The sequence below is a fragment of the Natator depressus genome, chromosome 4 (assembly GCF_965152275.1).
Source record: "Natator depressus isolate rNatDep1 chromosome 4, rNatDep2.hap1, whole genome shotgun sequence".
In the NCBI taxonomy this organism is placed as follows: Eukaryota; Metazoa; Chordata; order Testudines; family Cheloniidae; genus Natator; species Natator depressus.
Window position 1 is genome coordinate 60,086,157 of NC_134237.1, and position 19,000 is coordinate 60,105,156.

Genomic DNA, 19,000 nt, shown 5'->3' on the forward strand with positions numbered 1-19,000 from the left:
CTTCTCATTCCACTTTCTGTGACATACATTCTAGAGATCTATTTATTCCAGTAGATGCAAAGGTCATTTAACATTTGCTCACAAAAAACAAACAAAAAACAAAGAAAATATCTTGCACATATGCCACAGGATGTAAGTTTTGATTTTATGACTTGATTCTAAACAAAGAAACCAAGTTTCAAAGAAAAAGGGTGACATGGTGTGTCTTATAATTTCTGTGTCACACACACATACTGTACCTGAAGAAGTATCCACTGTGAAAAGGGAAGAAAACTCTCCTGGAACAAGCTCATATGTCACAACTCCATATATCCCCGAATCCCTGTCTGTGGCAACGACATTGATGATCTCTGTTCCTGGGTGAGTATGACTACTGATGCTTGTCACATAGCTGGCTGGGTCGAAAATAGGTTGATTATCGTTAATGTCCTCTATCTCAATACGAACAAAAGCTTGGGCACTTAGCCCACCCTGTTGAATAAACCAGAAGAAAGTAAAAATCAAAGTCAGTTACAGTTAAACAAATACATGCCTCAATGCATTGCTAGAATATAAAACAATCTACAATTAAACTGAACAAAAACATTTGTTAAAAGTAACTATTTAAAGGGCACCTATAAAAGCCAGAAAATTGAGTTTAGGGAGTTAACAGTATCTTTAATGCAGCTCCACTGTGCTAGCTACTGCAGTACACAAAGGGATCTGTTCTCCCATGAAGGAACATGAGCTTTAAGTATAAAACTTTTGTTAACTCTAACAAGAATTATCCATGTAAATCCCTTGTACGTCTTGGCACATAGGATTTCACAGTCATCACCTATTACACTTTCTGTGGCTTCACAGATAAAGGTCAGGCTCTTTTTCTTCAAGAACAAATGCCTCTAGCACTTGAACGAAAAGAGAATCTCCACTAGTTGTATTAGCGTTAGGGCCCATTTCCTCTACAGACTAGCTTCTAAAGGGAAACACACTTTCAGGCAGTGCTGACAATCCATCCAGCACACACCCACACACACACACACCCCCACCACCCCCTTGGGTACTCAGAGGCACAATGGGATCAAATTCTGCAGGAGCAACCTCTATATTCCATTCCCTAACTTCCATGGCAACATTAATTTAGTCTACCGACATGAAATACTATCCATTCCCATTTCCCACACAAACACACACAACTATGGCTCATAATTTTACATCAGTGAGTATGTTCAAATAATAGACAATTACTTTTGAGCATAGTTTTTTTGCTAGGCTTTCCCGGAAGCCTGACTCCACATCCTGGACCTTGGACCTCCTTTTGTCCCTGTGCATCTGGCGGTGGAGGGGGTGTGGAGGGGGATGGTGGGCTTTGCAGCTGTCGTCACTAACTCATCTCCCCAGCTCCTCAAGACTGGGCTGCTATGCTATTCTCCACTTGGCTTACACTTCTGCCTCTCACACACCCTGGCTAGAATCCAAACTCTTGCACTGGCTCCATGGAACAATACAGGGAGCATACACTGGTTATTAACTGGACCTTGTGGGGAAGGCTGAAGAGAAAGCAGCAGCTGCAGGCCAGTCTGAGCAAGGCAGAACTACAGAAAAATGGCAATATGGTAAATTCCATAGCAAAAAAATGGAATTTTGTGCCATTTTGGAAAAAAATGAATTCTGTAGCTGCAGAATCATGGAGGCCATAGAGCCGTGACTGAGATGCACAGTCATTCACCTCTCAGCACTTTTGTTTTAGACTTCCTATAGATGTAGGAAAGCACTACTGTATCAGTTTAGCTTTGGTTCACATTTTCAAGGTTCTCTCTACAGCCATAAAGGCTAAAACATAATTTTAACAAAGCTGAGATTCTGTAGCACAGTTCTGTAGCACGAAGTCAATTGTGTGGCAGTGGAATGATGGGATATACAGATTTCTGCACATGCCCTTGACAGTACATTACAACACGGATGGAATAAGACAATCTATGGATACAGAGTTTGATTTTCAAAGAGTTATGCACAAAAAATGTGTACATGTAAGTTGAGTAAGTAATTATAGAGACTGCACACACAAAAATTGGATACTGGCATGAACAAAGGGCAAGCTATGTTTAGCAATTCTGAATTTATGCGTGATGCCACAGGAACCATGGGTGCAACTTAGACGTATATTTCTGCATGCACCACTGTGTGCCTCATTTATTGAGAAAAATTTTTTGGCCTTCACAAAACTGTCCAGAGTGCAGTCCAGTTACTCAGGCAGAGTTCTGCATTTGGGATTTGCACTACAGTGCAGTAGCAAGCTCAAAAAAACTGCATTCGATCTTTGGTCTGTTGACTCTATAGACTTGTACTGAATTGCTGAGATACAATAAATAAATCCATCAACATCTGTAAATTTTCTCACTGAGGCTTTCATTTTTCCATATTTTTTTCACACAGTCATGTTGTCTCTATAGCCTGGCACTGACAATATCATGACACTGTTGTGAGGAACCTTAGTTTAAATGTATGAGGAAAATTAAGTAAAGTAATGAAAAATTACTTATTTGCAGTATTCTTACAATAAACTGAATCCTGAACCCACAAGCAAAGTTAAAAGAGTTTAGTCCACAGGTGGAGATTAGTTTGCAAATGGAATCCTTATCCCCCACCCATTTGGTGCTGTCGGGTTTTCTTTTTTGGGGCGGTGGGAGGAGAAGGAAGGAAAAATATGGGAAAGGGGGAAAAGGTGGGAGGAGTTTAAAAACAGCAAAGTATTATGGAGATTAATTTTAAATCACTTGACCCAATCTGTGTTCTTGACTGCTAAGGAAAAATGCAGACATTTCATTCTCCAACCTAAGTAGTTCATTTTAAGGAGTTAGACTGTAAAATCTTTTTTAGGGGGAGGTCAATTCTGAAATATTTTTAGAAGGGTGGGTCATGAGATAGGGGCATGTAACGGCTGGTCTACCTCATTCCTCTCTGTCCTTATGCTAACCACTGTTGTTGAAGAGCCAGTGCCTCCTTTTCCTGACCCTGAAGCATATCCATTAGACACAAGTGAAGAGAGGCTCTACTATTGTCATCACCCAGTATAATGGATGACATGCAACCCTTCTTGTTTTGATGCAGTAGAATTTCTTTAAGGTTACCCTGGCAGTGGTAATTTTTGAGAAAGACCCCTAGTGACTGGGAACAAACGGCTGCTATTTCTAACCACATGAATATGCTCCTTTATCTGTTCAGAGACAAGCATGACAGTTGATTATCCAGGAAATGAAGACTGATTTAAGCATGCCCATTGTTGAAAGAAAATTACATTTGTTAAAACATATTTCAAGCAACAGCAGAACACTGTTGTTCATTTTGCCTTTGTATTCTAGAAATATTGCTCATATAACTTCACGTCTCTCAAATGCTTAAATAACCTTTTAACTACAATTGTGCTGATTGATGGAATGGCAATAAAGTTGGGTACAAGTCACATTGTTGTGATTCTGAAATTTTGTTACTTGTGGAACAAACAATGAACATGATATACTGCTACAGAGCTGAAATTACCATAACTGGAGACTTTCTTTTCCCTAGCAACATCCAGTCTGTGTAAAAACATGGAGCTAACTATAAACCTCTCGAACCATTTTTCAAATATAAATAATACTACTTTCTTGACAGAAGAGATTCTACTGCTTAACAAATACCTATGATGTTATGTAGAACAGCTGCATTTTTGTTGTTTACATTGTAAGACTGCATAAGAATCTGACAGGATTTCAATTATAGCCTCCAACGTGCTGGGATATAAGATTCCACTAAAATGTTGTTCCAGACTGAAAGGTTATATACAGGTTCTCAAGACTTGAACACAGATTTTATTTTCTTTGAAATATGTTTATGCAGTTTTTAAGTTGTAATGCTGTAGTAGGGCAAGGAAGGAATAGAATTAGCCACTAATTTCAAAAGCTTTAACTTCAATGGGAATTTTGCCCGAGAAAGGAGTGCTGAACTGGGCACTTTGCGTATTACAGTAACTGCTTTAACTAAAAAAAAAGAGAAGAATATTGGTAGCAGTTACATGTATCTGCTAAAACACAAGAAAGAGACAACAAGCTTAAGTCTCTCTCTATACACAACACATAGTAGGAAAGCCATTTCGAGTTTCAGCAGTATCATCACACGTTCATCAGAATACATCTAAATACCAAGAAGCATTGGGAAAGTTTTAAATGTTGAACTGATCCAACTGCTTTTGGTGTTGATTAAAAATTGACCACTCAACACATAGCCAATATTATTTGAAGGGCTTTCATAGACATTTCCATTATGTTATAGCATTTTATTAGCTAAATGACTCCTTTTTAATAACACGCCTAAGTATCATATATAATCACCCAGTTTAGATCCATTTTAGTTTATCAGGTAAATGACATATGTTTTATAATGTTTACCAATATCTTATGAATTTGATAATTTTGAGGTTTAATCCTCTACTCCTTTCTGAGATAAAGCTCCCATTGGAATCCTCATTTCAGGAATGGCAATTTGGCCTGAGCAAACAGTGGCGGGATTATTAAAAATGATCTGATTTAAGAATTGTCAAGGATACATATTTATCCCACAGTATGTCAAAGGTGCTACCAGGTAACAATATACCTTGCAAGCCATTTTATGCAATGAAGCAAACAACACATATTTCTAAAATTCCTGAATAAATGGATAGTATCAACATTGTTCTTTATAATGTTATGTATCAAGTGTTCCTTGACAATAAGGTCAGAGCATACACCATATATGATGCTCATTCTCTTTCTTCCTTAAGATTTACATTTGTAAAAACTGTCAATTGCATTTACTTCTAATTTTCAAAAGATTGTGCTTAATAGCAAAGAATTTACAATTTCATCTGCATAAATAAGAAAACAGACCATTCTGAGTGGACTAGAGGGGTAATCATCTCTGAGCATACAACTCAATTTTCATCATAATCAGTTATGTAACTGCACCTTCATATTCAGCAGATGTGCTTCCATGTGTAATTAGAAGTGATTTCTTTAAAAGCATCGTGGTTAAAATGCTTTGTCCTTGACTCCCTGCAAATGCAATTTCTGCAGAAAAGATTTGATTTTGAAACTGTTTTTAAAATACAGGCAAAAGGGCTAGTCTTTTCAATCTTTCAGAGGAACAAGTGTTCAAACAGAACGGGAAGACAAAACCAATTAAATTGGAACTAAACAAATAAAGATGTGGAAAGAATGTGTTTCTTAATTTTATAAACTTTTTAATGTACTTTAAAAGAATAACCTGTATCTCCTTTACACAGAAGTCATAAGATTTTCAGTTTTATAACTGCTGCCTATGCACTACAGTGATAAGTACATTAGTAGTGCAGATAGAGAAGGATTCTATCTCAGCAACCCTACAATTAAATTTTCTAATACTATGGTAGGTATCCTCTAGCAACTGTATGGACCACTGTTTGTTTGGATGAAGTAGAACACCAAACTGTTGGACATCATGTAAATAACGCAAGCGAGCACACAAAAGGATGGGACTATGTATTTTGATTAGCAATAAGGCTTGATCAGAGTGTAACTGTACAACACTAAAAACATATACACACTTTTTAAAAACTCGATATTGTTTCATACTTGCAGCTGAGTTTATTTTAATGCCTCATTGTACAACCATATGTATTGCTAGGTGTACCACCATGGGTATAAACAAACCTCCATCCAATCCAGGGAAAACAAAACACAGAATTTCTTATTGCATTGCATTCTTATTGTAAATGATAAACAAAGGAAAACCAAACAAGAACATTAAAACGTATCAGGCTTTGTTCGCATATCTTTAAAAAGCAAAAAAAGGGCATACAATTTTATTCCCCTGTCTTGGTTACCTTTAAGGCTATGTTAGACCTTTCATTAAAATTCCTGTTTTTCATATTCTCTTTCTGAAAAACTCACCATTGAGATTGACATTTTCCATGCCTGGTCTCAACCTACAGCTGAAACATTTTGGAAGGTTTCCTGAGGGAAATGCCTTCACCTGTTTTTGTGTTATTTGAGAATGAAAATCATTATACTCTTGCAGCAGTTCAAGATGTTTTTAGTTCACTAGTAACTCAAACACACCTAAAAAATGGAGGTTTGCAGGTGGAAAGAGAATTATAACTTTAACATTGCATTTTAAGCACAGAAAAAAACAGGAAATCCACTAAATTAAGCGTCTTCTAATATCATTAACTTGTCCATATTACACAAATGTATTACTTCTAATCACTTGTTTCACTATTTAGAGCCAAACTGTGGCTGAGCATTGTGCAGGTTCATGTGAGAGGAGGGCTGATGTGCTTTTCTCCCTCTTTCTGCTTCCCTCCCACTCAGGGACCAGCCACAATCACAAGTCTGTGGTCTCTGGAGGATACATGCTGCTTTTTTAAACTAGCAGCCAGAGGCAAAAGCAACCACAAAAGGAAAAGGGAGGAGGCAGCGCCACCACCAGCCACAAATGGGCTGGCTAGAGAGGGGAAAATGTGCTGCATGCTTAAGTGGTAGCACGGCATCTGCTATCCACAAAAACTCCAGGAGACATAGTTCCTCATTAAAGCACAATACCTCCTGGAGCTTTCCTCGGAAGTCGTGGCTACATACCACAGCTGTATTTAGAGTTATGGTTTACTGGTACAGTCTGACTCTAAATATATACCTAAGGATATACAGTATGTGATGTATGAGAGAATTGATGTTACTGCACAGACAGCTCTCAATCTGCAAAGGTCCGTTACGGAGGATCATGTGTGACAAAGACCCCAAAATGAACACCACAAAAATTATTCATGCACGTGCTATGGGATTCGTTCCTTTCTATAACCTTACTTACAACAGTTCTGATGTAAGTAATTTTCGATAATAAAAGTGTGGGGGGGGAATACCAAACATGTAGACAACTTAGGGACTAAAATGAGAGGCGTCTCTCAAAATGAGGTACGTGTCACATGTATGACTTAACTTTTGTACTGAAACGTTTAAATATGTAAGTTCAATAATTCAGCAAACTAGAAGGGGGGATTGTGTGTAACATTTGTTGGATTTCTTTGCTGTTTTTCAACTTACAGTAATACTGCACCCAATCTTGCCCCCAATGATATCAATGAGAGTTCTGTCACTAGCTTTCATGACAGAAGGATTAGGTTTCATAAGTAGAGCTGGCTTAATAACTTATTTTTCAGTTCATTAGCAGTTCTGAATTTATTTATTTTTTAAATCAGTTCAGGTCGAACCGAAAAAGTTTTCAAAATATTCAGCAAATCAAAATAATCTGCAAAATTTTGTTTTGGGTCAAACTAAATGCTTCAATTGACCCAAAATGAAACATTTCATTTCAATTTCAGGTATTTTCCACCTTTTGTTTAATAAAAGGAAATGAAGAGCTAGATTCCCTTTTACCTAATGTTTGGGACACTTCTGGATGTGAGAGACCCAGCTTCAATCCCCATTCTGGAGCAGGAGTTGAACCAAAGTCTTCCCCTCTCTCAGGTGTGTTCTAACCACCAGGCTATATGGCACCAGGATTGAGGAGTGGGGGCTCTTTCACTTTCTATAAATAATTATTCACTGGCACAGGAACTTGGACTGTGGTGTCCCTCCTCTCAGGTGAGTGCCCCAACTACAGCGCTACAGGGCCATTCTCACACTCTCTCTCTATGAAAAAGTGGAACAGCTTCAATCGGAGATGTTGAGAGTGACTCATCCCAAAATAGCCAATAGTGTGGTGCCTAGGGAATTCACCTGGGAGGAGGGGAAGACCTGGGTTCAAATTCCTGTTTCAGTACAGACAAGAATTTAGGTCTCCCAGATGAGAGCCCTAACCACCGGACTATAAGAAGGTCACCACCATATCATCCTCAGCTTTGTAAAGGGCACCTAAATCCCATTGTGAATCTAGCCTGAAAAATTAAAGTGATTAGTTTTCTGAATGTTTGTATCAACTGAAACTATTTGCTGAAACAGGCACAAATTCATGAAATCAATCAACCCAAATCTGCATTTTTTGGAGAAAAAAATTTAACTGAAAAATTTCACCCAGCTTTACTCATGGCTATCTGTGATGCATGGCTAGAAAGGGTTTAAACATCCTGCAAAATAAATAACCCTCAAAAGACATGTTGGGAGATAATGTTTGTGTTTTTGTGTATTTACATATGTATGAGTAGCGTCGACAATGTTAGTCTCTAAGGTGCCACAAGTACTCCTTTTCTTTTTGCGAATACAGACTAACATGGCTGCTACTCTGAAATGTAATCAACAGTCGTCGTCGCCCCCCCCCCCATGCTGTATTCTAATAATTCAGAGGTCAAAAGAACATCCTATCATGTAAATGAATTGTAAACACGGGATATCTCTGTATTCATCTCTCTTTGGAATGTACTGTGAATGGTGGAGGAACAAGGAAATGGCCTTATGTTAATTTGTATAGCTAAGTACCAGTGATGGACCTCCTTCAAAGTCATCCTAATTACCTTTTGTTTCCTGAGGAATTCCAACTTGTCAAAAGACATGAAATTGTATAAAAGATCCTTGGATCCTGATTCTGTCCTCTCAGATCTGCTTCAGCTTCTTCAGGGGAAGTTTGAGTAGCAAGACTGAGGTCCTAGTTTTGTTGGTATACCCTGAATATGATATTCGGACATTGGCCTATAACCTATGAACTGAATTCTAAAGGAACTCTGCAACTACAAAGCTCACCATCTCTGCTATGAATCTGCACCTAAATGAATTGAACTCATGCCTGAATGTATATTGATCTTTTAACCATACTCTCTTGTTTTTAATACATTTTAGTTTAGTTAATAAGATTTGGCTGTAGCATGTATTTGGGTAAGACATGAAATATTCATTAACCTGGGAGGTAATGTGTCCAATCCTTTGGGATTGGTAGAACCTTTTCTTTTATATGACGAAATAAGATTTACAGAAATTTTCATCATATTTAATGTGGGTACCTGGATGGAGGACTGAGGCTGGATCACTTTAAGAGAACTGTGTTGTTTGGACTTCTAAGTAACTAATGAGTAATAAAGAAGCTGTTTTATGCTGGCTTGGTAAATCTAGGTATTGGAATATCCACCAGCTTTATGGGGATTGTATGCCCCATTCTTTGCAGTTCACCCTAACTGAGTGACCACAGCTGGCTCCCCACTAGCACCCCGGTCACAGTATCAGTTTAACAGAGGCACTTTTTACACTCTTCAGAGTAGCAGCCATGTTAGTCTGTATTTGCAAAAAGAAAAGGAGTACTTGTGGCACCTTAGAGACTAACCAATTTATTTGAGCATAAGCTTTCGTGAGCTACAGCTCACTTCATCGGATGCATACTGTATATCTCTAAGGTGCCACAAGTACTCCTTTTCTTACTGTAAGGACAGTGATCACTTAAGATGAGCTATTACAGCAGGAGAGTGGCGGGGGGGGGGGGAGAAAACCTTTTGTAGTGATAATTAAGGTGGATCATTTCCAGCAGTTAACAGGAACGTCTGAGGAACGGTGGGAGGTGGGGGGGGGGGGGAAATAAACATGGGGAAATAGTTTTACTTTGTGTAATGACACATCCACTCCCAGTCTCTATTCAAGCCTAAATTAATTGTATCCAGTTTGCAAATTAATTCCAATTCAGCAGTCTCTTGTTGGAGTCTGTTTTTGAAGTCTTTTTGTTCTAATATTGCGACCTTTAGGTCTGTAATCGAGTGACCAGAGAGATTGAAGTGTTCTCCGACTGGTTTATAAATGTTATAATTCTTGACATCTGATTTGTGTCCATTTATTCTTTTACGTAGAGACTGTCCAGTTTGACCAATGTACATGGCAGAGGGGCATTGCTGGCACATGATGGCATATATCACATTGGTAGATGTGCAGGTGAATGAGCCTCTGACAGTGTGGCTGATGTGATTAGGCCCTATGATGGTGTCCCCTGAATAGATATGTGGACACAGTTAGCAACGGCCTTTGTTGCAAAGATAGGTTCCTAGGTTAGTGGTTCTGTTGTGTGATGTGTGGTTGCTGGTGAGTATTTGCTTCAGGTTGGGGGGCTGTCTGTAGGCAAGGACTGGCCTGTCTCCCAAGATTTGTGAGAGTGATGGGTCGTCCTTCAGGATAGGTTGTAGATCCTTGATGATGCGTTGGAGAGGTTTTAGTTGGGGGCTGAAGGTGATGGCTAGTGACGTTCTGTTATTTTCTTTGTTGGGCCTGTCCTGTAGTAGGTGACTTCTGGGTACTCTTCTGGCTCTGTCAATTTGTTTCTTCAATTCAGCAGGTGGGTATTGTAGTTGTAAGAATGCTCGATAGAGATCTTGTAGGTGTTTGTCTGATGGGTTGGAGCAAAAGCGGTTGTATCGTAGAGCTTGGCTGTAGACGATGGATCGTGTGGTGTGGTCTGGATGAAAGCTGGAGGCATGTAGGTAAGCACAGCGGTCAGTAGCGTGGGGTTTATGTGAGCATCACTTATTAGCACCGTAGTGTCCAGGAAGTAGATCTCTTGTGTGGACTGGTCCAGGCTGAGGTTGATGGTGGGATGGAAATTGTTGAAATCATGGTGGAATTCCTCAAGGGCTTCTTTTCCATGGGTCCAGATGATGAAGATGTCATCAATATAGCGCAAGTAGAGTAGGGACATTGGGGACGAGAGCTGAGGAAGCGTTGTTCTAAGTCAGCCATAAAAATGTTGGCATACTGTGGGGCCATGCGGGTACCCATAGCAGTGCTGCTGATTTGAAGGTATACATTGTCCCCAAATGTAAAACAGTTATGGGTAAGGACAAAGTCACAAAGTTCAGCCACCAGGTTTGCTGTAACATTATCGGGGATACTGTTCCTGACGGCTTGTAGTCCATCTTTGTGTGGAACGTTGGTGTAGAGGGCTTCTACATCCATAGTGGCAAGGATGGTGTTTTCAGGAAGATCACCGATGGATTGCTGTTAACTGCTGGAAATGACCCACCTTGATTATCACTACAAAAGGTTTTCTCCCCTCCCCCGCTCTCCTGCTGATAACAGCTCATCTTAAGTGATCACTCTCCTTACAGTGTGTATGATAACACCCATTTTTTCATGTTCTGTGTGTATATAAATCTCCTCGTTGTATTTTCCACTGAATGCATTCGATGAAGTGAGCTGTAGCTCACAAAAGCTTATGCTCAAATAAATTTGTTAGCCTCTAAGGTGCTACTTTTTACACTCGTCTCCCTGTGGTCACTTCTGAGCAGTTCTTTTTCTCCCATTGCTGCTTCTAAAAAGGCAAATATGAAAAAAGGCAGCCAGGCTCAGAAATCAAGTCATAGAGAAGAAACAAACAGGGTGAAAGAAACTGATAGTTCTACTGCACCATTTCATTTGTAAAATAAGCAGTGTACCACCTGGAAAATTCACTCTCCTCCTCCTCTTCATTGTCTATTTAACCTTCTCAGTTTCTTTCTTCCTTCCTTCCTTCCCTCCCTTTGTCACTACCAATGACCCTTCGCTCTTCTCCCAACTTTTTCCATTTATTTCTCTCTTCTTTTGCCAAATCCCTCTTCCACAGCTAACTCCACAGCTAACATCTATCACTCATGCGCCTGCCCAAGCATTGAAAATAAGCACTAAGGCTACGTTTTCACTCGGGGGGGAGGGGGAGGAAAGGGGAGTTTGTTCTTAACTCAGGTTGTTAACTCAGGTTAAAATTGCAGTGAGGACACAGCAGCTTGGCTTTTAATTCACGTTAGCAGCTGCAGTTCAATCCCAGCCTCCCCTGAACACTTTAAGAGTATGTCTACTCTGCAGCTGGGAGGTGTGATTCACTGAGCAGGCAGCCAGACTCATTAGCTCAGCTCAAGCAATGTGGATGTTGTGGCACAGGCAGCAGCTTGGACTAGCCATCGAAGCTCAGACCTAGTCAGCTGGGCAGGCTTGGACTCAGGCACCTAACCTGACCCGAGCCACTATCAGTGCTGCAGTGTCCACACTTCTATGTTTAGCATGCTAGCTTGAGCTGAGCTAGCATAAATCTGTCTACCTGAGCTGGGAATCACACCTCCAAGCTGCAGTGTAGACATACCCTAAATCAAGCTGCTAATCTGGGCTACCTCAGTTGCCATATCTTCATTGCTATTTTAACTGACATTAATTAATACAGTTTAGCAATCATGAGTTAAGCACATACCCCTCCCCCCCCCTTTTTTTTTTTTTGCAATGAAGACATACTCTAAGGGGCCAAGAGGAGGTGCATGCTACAGTAACTCAGCAGTGGACATGGAAGGTGACTCAGTACCAGCTCTGATATATACTAAAGCACATTTGAAAAGTGGACACGGATATTAGGTGCCAACTTGAGGAACTTAGGATCTGATTTTTAAAAGCACTGAGCTCCCACAATTAAAAGTCAAGTCAAGAACCTCTGAAAAATCAGATTTCCCTGAAAGAAGATAAATCACAGACTGATCCAAAAATGAAAGAGTCTATAGTTTTGGCGTGCCTATAGATTTCTCATGATTCTGATTTAAACTTTATCACTGGGGCATTAATCTGATCAGAATACACATATAACATTTCCATCCGAGCCTCTTTTACTATATTTTTATTTGAAAAATCATAGAGTTTTGGCAAAACCCAAATCTTCTGAGCCAAATGAAAGGGAAATGTGTGAAACTCTTGAGACTGCCAATGCTCTCATCCAGATCAAGTATCCACTATTAATATATCTAATCTTGATACTGCATACACATATATGTATTTTCATATCTATTCAGCAGCACTATTTTTACCCATCTGAAGCAAGATAAAATATGATTTACACATAGACTTTAATAACTTTCTATTATTCTCTGATTTAGTTCAAGAATGTTTTTATTTCCTTAGGGGTAATACATTATTTCCAATTAAAATTTCTGCAACTTCCAAATTCATGGCCAACCAGCATCTTGACAGATGAAAGGAAACATGAAGAGTCAGTCCGTAAATGGTGCTTGACAGCAGTGTGGGAGAAGAGCCTAGTGTGAGAATGGCAGACCTTTCCACAGTTGCTACAGGTCCACTCGCCAGATGGTGGTTGGAACACGCACTGCTTCCTGGCTCACCTGTGGGCCTCAGTCTGGACTATCTGATGGCTCTCAGCGATGACTGCACCAGCCTTGACCCAGCTTCTCCAGACTGAGCAGTTGTGGGTTGTGTCTTCAAGTTGTCAGTGGGAATGCTGAATTTCTTGAGACCCTGCTTGGCCTTGTTACTGTATTGGAACTTTGGCCTTCCTCTGCATCATGGGCAGTTCTTGAGTTGGCCACAGAGCACAGCCTTCAACAGATATTCTTGAGGCATATGTTCCATATACCCCAGCCAACAAAGCCTGCAAGCATCCAGCGTAGTCTACAGAGACTGCAGGCTGGTCCTCTCAACTGCCATATAAACATATTAAAAACTTCCCTCCCTTGTTAAAACTTTATATTTGTGCTCAAAATACAAAACATGCTCACAAGTTGAGTAATATTCCAGGGTGAAACTTACCCCATCTGTAGCTTTCACTAAGAGATCGTAAGTGGCTGGATCCCTTTCCCTGTCAATGTCTTGACACACACAGATGTGTCCTGTATGTGGATCTATCCGGAATGCTTTAGATTTTTCATAGTTATGGAATCCATCATAAAGTAAATAGTTGATATGACCAAACTGGCCTGCATCTGCATCTGTTGCCTTGGCCTGCAGGGAAGCAATAAAAACAAAATGAAACTAGATAAACTATTATTACATAATAATATTTCAATTATTATGGATATTTGATGCCAAAGTCTTTATTATTTTTTTTAAAAGTGTATTTATTTAATATATTGGCTCTAATACTTAAGGTATCCCAATGCACTTTTCAAAACAATGAGTTAGATCGTGGTAGTGCAGGTATTACATAGGTAAATAAAAGATCTATTACACCTTATTCTGACAAGCAAAAAGGATGTGTTCTTCAAAAAGGATGTGTCAACTCAATCAAGTGGCTTACTACAATTGAAAAGCCTATTCAAGACATCAGCTACCATCTGTGAAGCCACATTAGCTTGCCGTGTTTTAACCTCAGAGGCTAAACCAAGGCTAACCAATATGACTTTAAAAGTGTTAGCCTGTGTCTTGAAGAAGTTCTTCAATTGTGTTAAGCTAACTCAATTGAACTAACATGATTAAAATACCCATAAAGACAGGGCCTTAAAGCCAACAAGAGTTCAGCTGTAGAACTGTATTACTGAGAAAGGGAATGCTGGCCAGAACATTATCTACTGTGCCTTCTGTTTAACATCTCATTTGAAGGATGGCCTAGCTAACAATACAGGAGTACAAGGAGTAGGTTTCAGAGTAGCAGCCATGTTAGTCTGTATCTGCAAAAAGAAAAGGAGTAAAATTTGTTTAGTCTCTAAGGTGCCACAAGTACTCCTTTTCTTTTTAAGGAGTAGGTTTTAATCCATGATCTCCTAGTTTAAAGGCAAGAGTCCTACTAACTGAACTAAACTTGTCTATCTGCACCTGCATGAGAAAAAGACATCCACTGGCAAAGTCACTGGAAAAATTCTTGCCACAGGCTAAATTCCCTCACTGGTGCTGTCTTGCAGATGGTTAGGAATGCTGAGCAGAAGATAACTAGAATTTCATTTCACACTACAGTAAGTAGATCTTACCAGGACAGCAACACTTTCCCTTCATCACTTAAAACCACTCTGCTGTAAATCTGAAACCAAATTCTGTAGATTAATATCTCACAGAAATGCTTCCTTCAGAGCTATACCCTTCTGGAACCAAGAAGTAAATAGTTTTCCCTGAGATGAAGCTTGTGAGGTTTTGGAGATAGTTTTGCATAGAGGTGCAAATTCTGCCTGCATCATTCAATGTCTTAAAATCCATGGGTGAAATTTACTCGTGTCCAGATGGCCATCCCAAATCTAAGTGATGCATAGGCTTTGTGCTAGCCTCTGGAGAGGAGTTAATTTAATCCTATGTGAATAAGGCAAGCAGGATTTGGCACGGAGCTATACACCTCACAAAAAAGGTTTTATCTCCTTTATCTTGGAATTCAACTCTGTATTTATTTTCAGGAGAGGAGCTGGATGCCAGGCACATGCCAACATCTCAAATATATTAAAATATTTGCAGCTCTCTTAAATTAGAAAGATTATGTAAATTTCTGTTTAAGTGAAAGACTTAGGCAGCTAGATATATTACTGACTCAAGGCAGAGGCCCACCTTTACCATTTGTTTTCTTCAACAGAATGTACATCTTTAATTTCTCTCCAATAGATTTCAATATTTGTATTAACAATATCAACCAGCCAGTACATTAATATCATTGTTATTACTTACCACTTAACACACTGCTGACAAAATACAACGTATCACCTAAACCGTTTCAAGCTGATCAGGGCGTTATGATGGACAATGCCCCAAGCAGAAATACAGAGCTCTGCCACCTTATTGTTGGCAATGTCCTTTCTTCCCTCCCACCCCCCATTATCACTACAGCAGCCCAAGCATAAACTTTATCTTGGAGTCATCAGATTACACTATCACAAATGGAATTCAGAATTTCATTAATCTGAATGTGTACTTGTGATAAGGTATCTGCCCCACACTGGGCAGTAAGGGGTTAATAGAGCCCTAGGGAGGCTGTGTGAAAAGCAGCCAATTGGAGAGGGACTGTGAAAAGCTGTAAATCTTTTTTTACATATAAAAAGAGCCTCAGGGCAGAGCAGGGTCAGTAGCTTCCTGGAGCCTGAGGAGGGAAGTCTGTGTCTGGAGTAGGGTGCAACCCTGTAGCGCCTTGGACAGGGCAGTGCAGACAGAAACCTGGGGAGAAGAGAAGGAGCTCTAGACGGGCTGCTGAGACTGAGGATTGCGGGGAAGTGGCCTAAGGAAAGGCAGCAATAGTAGATGCAGAGGGATACAGCAGGAGGTTGCAATCTAGAGGGTCCCTGGGCTGGGACCTAGAGTAGTGGGCAGACCGGGTCCCGCACACTCGCCCCTTGGGAACTGGCAGGCAATTCATGGCAGTCGCCAGTTGGGAAGTGGCTGGACTAGGAGCTAAACTCCCCTGGAAGGAGGGAAACATGGACAGTGACGTGGCTGGAGGGCTGAGCCACGAAGAGGACACTACGGTTCCTGATGCTGCAGGAGGGGTTGCAGGCGGACTTTAGAGAAGGAGTGACAAGGTGCAGATGGAGGTGTTGGCCCTGAGCTAATCCCCAGAACAACCAGGAGGAGGTGCCAGTCTGGCGGTGGGTGATGCACACCGTGACAGTACTTTATGTAATTAGACCTTGGGGAAATGCTGTACTATTGTGATTTGTTTCCCATTTTAGTACATTTTGTTGCATATGTCACTAAATTATCTATCCCAGTCTCTCTAATTAGGATTATACTCTTAATGAGGAGTTAAAGCCTACAGTAAACTAGGAACATGTTATACTACAAAACTTTATAAAGGTTAATAAAGAGAAACTTAAAAATGTTTCACACATGAGGAAATTTCAGGGGGAAAAAGTATCAGAATGTACTTGGCTAATATTTTTGCATTTCCTCTGCTGCTATTGATATCTGTGTCAGTAATAAGCATTCTGTCAGCTATGTGTTGCTTTCCGTGCAATCCTGCAGTGGTGTCAGAACAGTGAGGTTATGGTATAACCGTTTATTCTCTACTGTTGAACTGTCTATGGCTTTGGAAATTACTGTAATGTCAAAAAATCTAGTATTAGAACTCTACTACATGTCACGCAAAAAAGTGTGATGGGCTGCACAGAACAGGTAGCATGTTTCCAGTATGGGAGTAACTCTGATGAGGTTAAGCCTCTGAGCATGCCCAATTTGAACAAGATGTTTCCAGAAGTCTGAAAAGAAGCAGCCTGATTTGTATGCTTGTGCAGTTGATGTAACACACCTTCACTACAACCAACTCAATTTTAGACGATTTTACTGAACATTACACGCTATGAGGTAGAAAACACTGGTTTTTTAACATAATGTATTCAGTAATTAGCAATGTGGCAAGAAAAATATGAAATTCATGTACTTTTCAAATGTTTTTAAGTTTTCAAACATATCTGAATATGTCCGATATTCAAGTTCTTCTTTTAACATAAAAAGGAAGACACCACTTTGTAATGAGCGTTAACCATACAATGCTCATAAATTTAGCCATACAATTTAGTCTGAACCATAAATGTTTCTACATTAGCACTATGTCAAAAATTATGAACCTACTGCTGTGTCGATGCTTGGTTGAACACTAAAAAGTGGCAAACTCTGATTCTTGAGACAACTGGTGGATGTATTAAATATTTTTTTTTTATAAATAGAAAAGTCAGGTTCATTACATCTTCATTTTTATTGCCTTAATCTCGCTAGCTAGTTATACATTTCTTAGCATCTTGTTGGGTTATTTTATAACCTATGTAAAATTAAATGAAAACTTTTCACACTGGAGAAAAAGGATTTATAACAAAAGAAATGTATGGTAATGGAACCATTTTGTGTGTTGGATTTTGTGATTATTAGAGGTGTTTTAAAGAAAGATTTCTCCTTCAGCTCTGTTTTTCTTTCTGTTTAGTTCTTTAACTAAGCTAAACCCTGCATTTATGATATCCGATCCTTTTGCTGTAGGATTGTTATTTGTGCTACAGTAATACCTAGAGGTGCCAGCTAAAGTTGGGGTACCATTATGAACTTGTCCAAGGTTACACAGAATATCTAGAAATAAGCTTGGAATTGAACACGGATCTCCCAAGTCTCAAGTCAGTGTTTTAAGCACAAGCCTATCTTCTCCTTCCAAAGAATAATTTGGTTTGAGAATGGTGAATTGGGATTGAATTTAGGTGAAATGGGAGGAAAACCTGATTTTTTAAGGTTACTGAGACCTCTCTTTTCTCTGCTAGTATGAGTGCCTGTGTGTTCATGCACATGCATATACATGTGTGTTTACATGTATAGAAAAAGCAAAGGAAAGAGATCTGCTTTTAGGTGAATTGTTTATTTACACGACTACCCATTATCACGTGGCTCATAATTAGCAGTCCTTACTCCTCTGCTATCTGTAGTCTCACACACTGTAATCTTTATCCTTTAAAATCATTAGTACCCAAAGGAGCTTAGACATATGTGAGGCTGAAAAGGAAAGAACTGGAGGAAGTAAAGTGCAAATAAAAATGATCAAAAACAGATTAGGCCAGTCACTTCCATCAAAATCCGAAAATGTCAGAAGACTTAAAAAAGAGTATATGTTAATTCATAAAGTTTCCACTTTTTTACTCTCTGGATTTTTTTCAGGTTGATCTCTTAACCCTTTGAAAGATCACTGGGATGTTCAATATTTGCTCTATTTTAGAGGAGGGACCTCTTACCATTTAGATTTGCACTAAATATTCTGATGCACCATAATGGTGCATCAGAATAATTAGCCACCATTTCTGCAAGTCAGCTGGTGACAGTAATGAACACCAACATACTGGAGTGTCTGCTACTGATTTTAGAAAATTCATTCATAAAGATTTGCCAGTGATCATGTGGTTATAGAACAATTCATGCTCCTTTCATTTCCTTGCAGTTTGCATTCCACAGCTGTAGTACAGGACACAGTTCAATTCCTGACGAAGGACCAAAGCCTCATTCCATTTAAGTTAAAGGCAAAACTCCCACTGACCTCAATAGAACAAGGATTTGGCACTAAAAATGATTTACAGCTGTGCATTACACAAGTCTGGAATAGGGATGTAAATATCATTTTAAAAAGTACCCGTTTAAACTATTAAAATTATATCGGTTAATCATTTAATTGTTAACATGACGGGGGTCAGGGTCTGGGGTCCGGGGCTACTGCCCAGCCCCACACAGTGTGGGGGTCAGGGTCCGGAGCTGCTGCCAATCTGTTTTAAATGTTAACTACAATATATTAACAGTAAGACCAATACTTATTGGTTAACTGTTTAATATTGTACATGCCTAGTCTGGAACATTTGATATTTTACCTACCATTTAATTTGATATTTCTA

At 39.5% G+C, this 19,000-nt stretch overlaps 1 protein-coding gene across 1 annotated transcript in view; it reads right to left on the minus strand.

The window, feature by feature from the left end:
* DCHS2 (dachsous cadherin-related 2) overlaps positions 1-19,000 on the minus strand; it is a 220,853-nt gene that overhangs the window by 101,047 nt on the left and 100,806 nt on the right. Inside the window, exons 2-3 of the mRNA XM_074951108.1 lie at positions 13,491-13,682; positions 240-471 (exon numbers count right to left, since the gene is read on the minus strand). Of these exons, the coding sequence (XP_074807209.1) occupies positions 240-471; positions 13,491-13,682 (424 nt within the window). The remainder of the gene's footprint in view (positions 1-239; positions 472-13,490; positions 13,683-19,000) is intronic.